Source organism: Epinephelus moara, chromosome 3 (genome assembly GCF_006386435.1).
Source record: "Epinephelus moara isolate mb chromosome 3, YSFRI_EMoa_1.0, whole genome shotgun sequence".
NCBI classification, from domain to species: Eukaryota; Metazoa; Chordata; class Actinopteri; order Perciformes; family Serranidae; genus Epinephelus; species Epinephelus moara.
Genome location: NC_065508.1, coordinates 2,747,189 through 2,757,515, shown reverse-complemented (window position 1 = coordinate 2,757,515; position 10,327 = coordinate 2,747,189). Strand labels below are relative to the sequence as shown.

At 41.2% G+C, this 10,327-nt stretch overlaps 1 protein-coding gene across 8 annotated transcripts in view; it reads right to left on the bottom strand.

The window, feature by feature from the left end:
* Positions 1-10,327, bottom strand: part of LOC126387604 (connector enhancer of kinase suppressor of ras 2-like) — a 45,078-nt gene extending 34,751 nt beyond the window's left edge. For all 8 annotated transcript variants that reach the window (XM_050040148.1, XM_050040150.1, XM_050040155.1 and 5 more), the window contains exons 1-3: positions 9,836-10,327; positions 4,195-4,358; positions 1,216-1,418 (exon numbers count right to left, since the gene is read on the bottom strand). In XM_050040148.1, coding sequence (XP_049896105.1) covers positions 1,216-1,418; positions 4,195-4,358; positions 9,836-9,899 — 431 coding nt within the window. In that variant the 5' untranslated portion in view covers positions 9,900-10,327. The remainder of the gene's footprint in view (positions 1-1,215; positions 1,419-4,194; positions 4,359-9,835) is intronic.

The window sequence follows — 10,327 nt, the reverse complement described above, 5'->3', positions numbered from 1 at the left end:
GAAACTGTCACCGCGCCAAGCTGGATCTGTCGACACCTCCCCCTGCTGCGCCGCCACACCCATCTCAGCTCACCTTGGTCTGCCAAACTACCAAACTGAGCGCGCCTCGGGTTGCGCTGCTCGAAACTAGCTCTGCGTGGGGTTCGCCACCCTGCGCTGCGCCGGGAAACTAGAGCCCTTGATGGCCAAAATCTAATCAGATCATCCTTGAGTCCAAGTGGACATTTGTGCCAAATTGTAAGAAATTTGCTCAAGGCCGTCTTGATCACAAGAATGGGACGGATGGACAACCCAAACCCAAAATCCCCAAAACACACAACATGAACCAATGCCTGATAAATATAAAATAAAGATGGTCTCATTCCTTTTTAAGAAAGTTTTTTATAGATTCTGCTGCAGGTTATTTTTAAAATGTAAAGAAAATGTCAAATTCAAAGAGTCCATCAAATCAAATCCAGTCCAATCCAGAGCTGATGTTTTTGCTTGAAGATGCAAGCATGAGTACTTATGTACTTTACAAGCTTTTAACAAAGCTGGACCCAACACATTCGGTGCTACTAGGCAAGAGAGCAAGAGCTAATGAGAAATCAACACAAAGTAAACAACTTAGCTGCTAACAATAACGATAAATCATAATAAACAACAATAAAAAATACAGTATGTGCAAATCTGCAAGTTGTGTCTTTTTTTTCACCCAGAATGGCTTTTGCGTTTTCATTTTCTCTTACTCTAATACTCTTGACATACACACCACACCACCCTACCCATCAGTACTGCATGTTGTTATATCTCAGTTTTTTGGGAGTTTTTCCTTATCCGCTGTGAGGGTCCTAAGGACAGAGGGATGTCGTATGCTGTAAAGCCCTGTGAGGCAAATTGTGATTTGTGATATGATAAGATAAGATAGGATGCACTTTTACTGATCCCACAATTGAGAAATTCCAGTGTTACAGCAGTCGAGGGGAAAGAGTCAGATTAAAGATTTCAAAATTTAAACTTAAAAACTTAAAACTTAAAAACGAGGCATGCAAAATAAAGTACAAAATATCCATATTTGTCAAACCCGTACTGCTACTGTCAAACTGAAGTTCAGGGAAAACATTGTGAGTGAATGTATCAGTGTGTGCACATAAACATGTATTTATGTATGTATCCAAATGTTTACAGTGGCCTTTTAACATGATTAAATGTATTACAGATTTTTGCAAATCTCACCTGTCCAGCCACGCCAGAAGGCTTTTGGCTGCAGCGATCAGGTCCACCACGGAGGTAAGAAAGTCATTGGGCAGCTTGCGGGTAGCTCGGCCATCGTAATGGCCGCTGCGCCTCCTGCCTGTGATGAAGTTCTGCAGGTTCTTAGCAGATGCATTGAGCTTATGAGAAAGAGTCTTCAGATTCTCAGTCTCCAGCCCGTAATTCTGGAGGAGAGAGGAAAGTAAACTCACTCTGTTTGACCAGTTTGTCAGTGTTTGTTTTAACTGTGATGCATTCCAAGAATTTCTCCAGTGTGGAGACTGAAACCGATCTGCTCTGTGAATAAAAAAGATCACTGGCAGAGGAGCCCACCTTGTCTCACTACAGAAGATGCGTGCCCTTTGACAAACACAAAGAGGAACGAAACCACTGACCCGTCCACGCGGCCCCGCTCCCCTCCATCTGTCACGTTGCATGTCGAGGGATAGCCGAACGCTCATTACCCGTACGCCAAACTGCACGTGGGGGCCAGTGGGCGTCTGTCACGTCAGAGTTTCTTGGGAGGGGAGAGCGCGGCAGGAGGGCTACTAATCATATTCAATACAGCAGTGCCTGAGAGACTTAAAACTAAATCCCAGTTACATAAGGAGCTTTGGGGCTGAAGCAAGGCCCCCCGTGCAGCGATGCAGGATGAGAGGACTTTAGATTCAGATTGCATCTGTGACCTCGGTCCACTAAATCTCCATCCAGTCTCTCTACTGTATGTCTCTCTTGAGCTGACACGTACCCATCTTCATCTCTATTCCACCCTCTCTCCGTCATTCCTGCCTCTCATACATCCTTTAACATCTTCTTCTTTTTGATTTCCTCTGTCTCACTCTTCACCTTTAACACCACCTCAGATGTGCATTTTGGTTGAGATGCAAATTGGTTATTAATGCTCAGTACTGACATCCAAGTATACTTTGTAATTGTCCAACTATGCAATTAAAGATAAGGGTCTGAAAAGAGGGAAATTACAGTATCATGAGGAATGATTCAGCGGGTGGATGGCATGCCTACAACCAATTATAAAAAGCATTCCTCAAACACAGAGAGAGCTTTACATTTCCATTTACATAGAACTTTAACGACATTGCATTTGTTAAACGCTGTGAAGAATAAAATGAATTAGCAAATATTGCCTTGTTCCAGTTTCTCCAATTTGAGGATTTCGCTGCAGTTCTGTTTGATAGGCTGTCATTGTGGGCCTGTCATGATAATTACTCAACTTACCCATGTCAGCAAAAATGATTAAGGTCATATCCATATATCATATGATGTTGTCCTTGTGTTTACATGTGTGTTTGTTTACATAGGAAAATGTCACCATAATTTTAGCCAAATATAAACAGCAGTGTTTTCTCAACCATTATAAGACTTGTTTGCAGCACCTAAGCCGAATGAACAGAATTTTTTTTTTGCTGACATTGGAATTAAAAGTTTATTGCTCTCTGAAAGAGTATACCTGCATTATTATTCTCCTAAGTAATCATTATACCAGTGGCATAAAATAGTCTTAAAATGACAATAATATCGTTATCTAAATTATTTCTGTGACAATATATCGTCCAACAAAAGGAGTTATCATGACAGGCCTATATGATTTGAAGTCACATTAACCTCTGTGAAATTGCCAGTTTTCCCTATTTCCTGACATTTTATGTACTAAATAAAAAAATGAAAATAACATAATGACAATGTTAGTTGCGGCACTCATTAGATCAAAAATGATTTTTTTTGTGAGCTAACAGGTGGTTAAATCAACCTAATAAACATCCCAAACTTTAAACAAGCAAAGGAATATAACAAAGCAAGAAATAACTGGAAAAACAATGAAAGAAAAAGAAGCTCTTTTTTCCTGATACTGCAAATTTAAGGGTAAAAAAAACTTGAGAATACTTCAGATTTCAGAGTTAATGTATTTAAAAATTAAGTCATTCAGAGACAAGTGACCTGAAAAAGTGACAATGTTTGGTAAAAGCTCCCCTCTGTGAAGAAAAGATAATATTCTTTGACTATATCATGTGATTTTGACCCAGGGGTATAGGTTTTGTTTCAACATGAGGAGGAGACACACACACACATATGAAAGGTGGGGGGGTCCTTGACCAGAAAAATCCCCTGGATTCTGGGGAAAATTTATTGCATCAATTTAGAGTGTAAATGTCTTTAACTTTGTGTTTTTATTTGGAGGTAGGGGGGCAAATGCATGTTCTAAATATGGAGATGGATGTGGCCCCTGTATGCCCCCTAAAAAGACTCTCCTGAACAGGAAGTCACATTGTCACCGGTTTCTCTTATGTCATTGTGGTCCTGCTGACCTGAATCACAAGGTAACACCTGAGGTCCCTGCAGTGACACGTGGACTGAGTGTTACAAGCTGTATAAATATTAGGCTTTCGCTACTTCAGCAGCACATCAGCCCGACCATCAGAGCAGCAGTCCATCATGCTGACACTCACAAAACTTGTGTTTCTGAGGCTAAGAGCAGAAATCACTTCAAGAGGAGGCTGTAATCCGTGTCAGCACTAATGACAGCTGTAAAGTTTGCCTGTAGAGGATATTTTTATCAGATTATTATCCCTGCTAGATTTGCTGCGATGTTTGAAAAATTGAGGCCCGGAGCATTTTCCCAATCAGTATTCACTTATTCCTGAAACGACTGACTTTGTTAAGTGATTGACAGATTTCCTGGATGATAACTTTATGCAAGAACACAACAAACATCATCACTATCAGTTGAAATCTTACATATTCAAAATATCACTAAAAAACAACCTTATTTTCTAGCTTGACAACACCACATTTTTGGGGTTAATCCAGGGATTTTCCAAGTATTTGAGAAGCTGAGGAGGCACCAAATGTGCTAAAGAAATTTCATCCAACAGCAGTGGTCTGGGACTCTTTGAGGTGACAGTACAGAGTAGTGGGAAGACAGTGTGGGAAGCTTGGACTCACCAAAGCACAAAGTAAGTCCACAGCCTCCAGTATGAGCTCCTGGTGGCCGATTCTGGACACTCCCAAATCCTCCAGCTCCTGGTGGGTGATACGCAGCAGCTGGTCCCCCCCTACTTTCTCCCTCTCGAAGGTCTTGATGTACTGCTGCAGGCAGTCATCCAGGCCTGAGGGATTCACACAGGAAGACAGGAAAAACTTTCAGCACAGCTCGACAACATAAAGGTTTAGTTTGCTGGTGGTATCTAAGATTCCTTATGAAACCTCTATTTGCATTATGTGCTCTGATAGGGCTTGATATCGCTTTTCTTGCCAGGATATGTGCTGTAAATCTGTAAAGTGTGAGCGCAGGTTGTATTTTGTTGTGTCTTAAGTGTGAAACCGTCCGTGTCAAGCAAGAAATCTGACAGATTCCTCCTCCTCAACAGTCCTGAAGGTGCAGTTTCAGCTTTAAACTAGAAAAAGCTTTCAACTAAAAAGGGGCTGCGTGTCTGTGCTCAGCTTGTGTTACATCTTTCACTGCTGCAGCAGGTGTGAAGTCGTTCGGTGAGGCAGTCGATGAAGTGCAGCAGACTAAAACACGCCGATTCTGCATCTCCTGTCTCCCTCAGCGGTTTTCACCTTATCAGGTTTAAAACAGCGCTAACGCGTGCATCAATACGGTATACACAGGGGGTGGACATAAAAGAATTCCATCTAATCACAATCACAAACTTCAAGAATTTCTTTAATCACTTCTCTGACACAAACAGACTACATGCAGTTTCAGCAGAGACTGCATGTAGTCTGTACACAGGTGGTATTTATTTCAGATGCATTGTATTGGACTGCATTTTCCATAGGTGTTAATGATACTGTGTCCGTCCTCTTTGCTTCCTACCAGCAAACTCATTTCACTTTGTAAATACATTTTGATTTGAAAACTGATGCATCTGCATGACGGTGTCGTGACTATAGAATTGTATCTACAGTTTTTTTAATTTAAGAGCTGCTATTGTTTTTTTGTGTTTTTGTTTTTCCATTATGGATTAATGTGCTGATTCAGGGCCATAATCAGCTATTAATGAGGGTGGGGTCATTAATCTACACCTTCTAGACAGATAAACAGATACATATTAATCCTTTTGGAAATTCATTGTGCACTATACAGCAAATGGCAGATAGATAAACAGACAACTATAATAACACCGACAACAACAACAGCACCAAAAGACCAAACATCAACAACAGGGCACCTCCACATTATTATAGACTTGTTCACCACCTAATGTCCAGTTCTACATATCATTAGGTGCAGTGTTGTCACAGACAGTTATTTTTGTACAAAGTTTGTTCAACACTGCACAAATGTTCCGCCAGCACAGGTAGTTCGGAGCAATGGCACCCTATACCTTCTGCCTGATGATAACAGTGCATACACTAACTAAGGGTTCGTGAAACATCTCTAGTAATCGCCTGCTCTCTCCTGGTCTGTGACCCAATCCTCCACAGGGTCCCCACAGGAGAAATTTTTAGAAAATTAAAAGCTAAACTGACCATTGTCGAGCATTTTGAAACAAAAATCTTAGATGAGGGGTGCTGAAAGTTTTGATGACTAAGTGCCATTTTCAGGAGCAGCATATGATTGAGGGCTGCACAGGAAAAGTGCACAAGCTACGACTTTTTTATGACTTATGTTAATATGACATTTTCAGTGACATTTTTTATGACTTCTTATGATGTACTAACACTTTACAAGCGTATGTAACACTCATAATACATTCTAGTTTCCTACTTTTGAATACATTTGAAAGTAATGAAATAGAGAGACAGTTTTACTGCTTCTGCTGGGATAGCAGCACCACTCGGACTAACCACAAGCAGTATTGCAAAACACTGTGATTCTTGAACTGGTAGTAATAACAATAGCAATGTATTTATGATTATGATTACATTTGCTGTCCATTATTTTGGTGCATTGTTTTTCTTTTTAATTTTTCAACAATATATTGGAATTGTAATAGGGGGGAATGTGTTCCTCCCTATTACAATTCCTGCCGAGTGCTGATTATTTTCTCAATCATTTGGTCTATAACTTATCAGAAAGAAGTGAATAAGCCTGTCATAATGTCATAGAGCCTAGTTTATGTCTTTATATTGCATATTTAATCCAACTGAGAGTCAAAAAATTCAAAGATATTTATTTTACTATCATAGAAGACAAAGAAGAACAGTACATGTTGATATTCGAGAGGCATTTTTGCTTGAAAGATGATAAAACAATTAATGGATTATTAAAATAGTTGCTGAGTCATTTTCTGTAAATTGTGAAAAAAAATTGTGTAATCATTTCAGCTTTAGCTCATTTGTGTATATACATGTATATCATAGCTGAATGTCACCAGAGAGCAACTCTGAATGCTAACTGGCTATCCTTTTGGAGACAGAGAGAGTAGCCTTTGTAGGGCTTTCTCTACACACTCGGTCTGTTTCCATCTTCTCAGTGAGAGGGACACACACACACACACTGACAACTCTTTGCTCATCTCGTCTTCTCATCGCTGCGGACCAATCATATACATGTGACTCAGTGCCGTGCCTAAACCTGATCAAGCATTCAGATCTGGTTTAGCTGGCAGCTAAACGGTGGAGAGGAAACATAGGGAGTTTCATGGTTTTGCATAAAATTTAAAGGCTTAACTAATCAGCCTCTTTACCAAGTTAATTGAGACTCATTATGTCAATGAAGTATTCCCCATGTTGCCATAGAAACCATGAAGCAGGGTTTTGGCAGGGGTTCTCCCTGACCGCAGGACCAAATAAAGAAATACGTGAAGAGAGGACATGATGCTTTCCATAAAGTGATGGCAGGATGAGACATCTAGCCGACGAAGCTGTCTGCTGATTTCATGAGCAATGATTCAAAAACGCCCATGAGAATTTACATCTTTTTTTTTTACTGTAAAGCATCATGCAGCACTATTTTGATGGATATAAAGGTTTTTACTATATTTGGATTTTGAGAGTTAAGACACAAAAGGTAAAATGAACATGCTGTTTAACGGTGATAACATTTTAAACTGAAATGTCTTGTATCATATTTGTCCTCTTCTGACCATGGCATCATGCAGTAGACAGCCTCTGTAGATGGAGTAGCCACTTCGCCAATTGCACTAAGTAATCTCTGCTGCATCAGATTTCCTGCCCATGTCATGTAGGGGCCAGATTATGAGGCACGCCGAGGAGAAATTAAAAGCGCAGCACTGACACATCCTGATCTTCATTCTAGATAATCCACTGGTAATGTGAGGTGAGAGACACATTTTAAGGCTGTTAGCGTTGTTAAAATGGATTTCTGTTAATCTGACTTGTCATTGATCACTGTCAGTGACTCACTGTGGGCAAGACAGACTGAAAGGGAACAAATATAAAGCTGGTACTTCACAAAACATGAATTATGTTAATGCACACTGCCTGGAACAGTAAAGAGATTATACTAAACCCGCATTAAGCCTGTGCCTCAAAACACACACAATTCATAAAAACAATACTGAAATGTATGTATCATGTGTGTTTGCACAGCTACCATGCGCTTGTTTAAGAACAAATTCTCAGTCAAAGCTGAAATTCTTTTCCCTTTTGTGACGAGAACCTCTTCTTTAAAGCGTCTTTGTCACAGCTGGGAATTGGGCGTCTTGCTCACACAAAACACTAACTGGGGGGTGGAGAGTGGGATTGTGGGAAGGTCACAGGGTGCCCCTGTTTGGCCTCCGGTGACATCACGGAGCTGTATGCTAATAATGGAACCTGTGAATGCTAACGACGAAAACGCTGCCAGTCCTCAGGAGCTGAGAATGGATGTGAGACAAGAATGAAACCCCCTCTCCGTTTCCTCTCCCTCAGTGTCTCTCAGTGCCACTCTGTCCCTCACTTTAAATTACCATTACTGGGCTCTGGGCACAGAATCCTCTCTGCTCCACTTGTCAGATGTGGGACACTGAAGAGCCCTCTCTCATATCCAATCTCCGCTTCTCGCTCCCTAGAATTCTCACTTGTGCCAGCTTATTTACAGATCATCTTAGATCTCATTTGAACTGTTGTGGCCGTTCTGTCTTTGCCTTTATCCACATCCTATCACGCCTGGGTCTCCTTTGTCTGTAAATCCACCATGGAGCTATACACAGTCTTTACGGAGCCAGCATGCTCACAAAAACGCCCTGTTTAAAAAAGCAGCATCAGATTCAGGTATTTGTAACACGCAACACATACTAAGAGAGGTCTGATCTTTGCAATCATAATATGTCTGAGCCAGCAGAAAACGGCCCACAGGCTTAGAATTATGACTAAGACTGTGTGTGTGTGTGTGTGTGTGTGTGTGTGTGTTTGTGTGTGTGTGTCGAGGCAGTAAAGATGTATGTGTATGTTTCATCTGGAGCATCTCTGAAGGGCTGTGGCCTGACACGTGAGCACGTGGCTCTGCAAAACAACACACATTACTGAAACAATTACTGTGCTAACAGATAAATACACAGCAGACTTAGACAACATCCTCCCTCTGACTTTAACATCTCCTCTTTCTTTACATATTTGACAGCAACAGACCGCCAGTGGCAGTTACTTTGTAATGCAAACAGACAAAAAGCACTAATGAGTTATCTGTGCCCTGACAGTGTCTTACTTGTGTGGGCCATTTATAGGTCTTGAGCAGACAATTTTCCTCTGAGGGATCTCTCATCCAACACAGCTATGAAATCTTAGCAATGATAAATTCATTTTAACAACTATATATTAAAGTGAATGCCCAGGCCTCCATTATTTACAGTTCAGTTTAGTCAAAACGTCACTTCTGCTCTTGGATGCTCAGTTGGCCTTAAGAGTGCTTCAGTACCACACTGGATCCTATCTGTGCATGTGTATTTGAACCTAATTTGCCTGCTGGATGTTTCCCAAATTTGAAGAAATGTATACTAAAACGCTCCTATGCCCGTATAACTTCAGGCCAGAGCTAATATACTCTTAATGGATAAGCATCACCTTGGGGTTCAGTGCACTATGAGGTTTTAAAACTAGTTAAGCTACTTGTCAGCTGTGACTTCTTAATGACTTAGAACATCTGTGGATCAACATTTGGCACAGATGGCTGTACAAGCTCTTGTATTATAGAGCTGTGATACTTCATCGCACAGAAAAACCTATGTGGTTAACTTGAAAAGCAGATTCTGACCTCAGATGTGATGAGAAAGGTTATAATTTGTGTGTAATTACTGGATCTCCGCTATGTTTCCCAGACTCCTGCGAGGCTGCCCGCCTTAACAATAACCACCGCAGGACACAATAGAGGTTTAAAACCGCTCCGTGCTATTTGAATGTGTTAGGCTCTGGAGAACATGTTAGTCTGAACGGACAAGTGGTCTGCACATTGTCACCGCCTGGAAAAATCGATCAAATGATTTAAGGCTGTAATTAAAAGCCTTTCGCAGCCGCATGCCTGTGAGGCGAAAACCCCGAGGCTCAGCAGGTGTTTTGTTCTCTTTTGGCATCTCGGGTGAATCTGTGTTGAAATGCGTTTGCGACTCGCAGCGAAAAGCAACACTACATTGATTCTAAATATTGCAGCCTGGTGATATTAATTTCTATGTGGCTATCATCGTGCCTGAAGCCTTACCTTTCATCCAGTCAACCACTTGACTGGAGCTCCACTTGCTCACAGGCTCCATAACCAGTGCCATTGTAGAAGTTTGTCTTGTTCACGCTTGACAAAAGAAAAACACCCCCAACAAAAACACTGCCCACTCAAAAATGTCTTTTTTAAAAATGAAGAATTAAATTGGAAATTAAAAACAGAAAATAAAAGGGCTCTCTAGATTCTTCTCAGCTGGGTTTGGCTGTTTACAAACAAAACGAGGTAGGTCCAAAAGGTCCAAAATGTCGCTTTGACAAGGCTGAGTGCAGCCCAGCAGACTTATGCACATTCCTGTGCTGTTTGCTCGCTTGAAAGAGCTCTTTTACTTGTCATTCATGTCAGGCTCAGTGGCGGTGGTGCTGGTGGGTCGCTGCTGCCCGACCCCCCTTCCAAAATATATCCCAGTACCATCCAGAGCAGAGGAGAACAACGCACAGACTGTCACTTCATACTGGTGTCTGGAAAGGTTGGGTT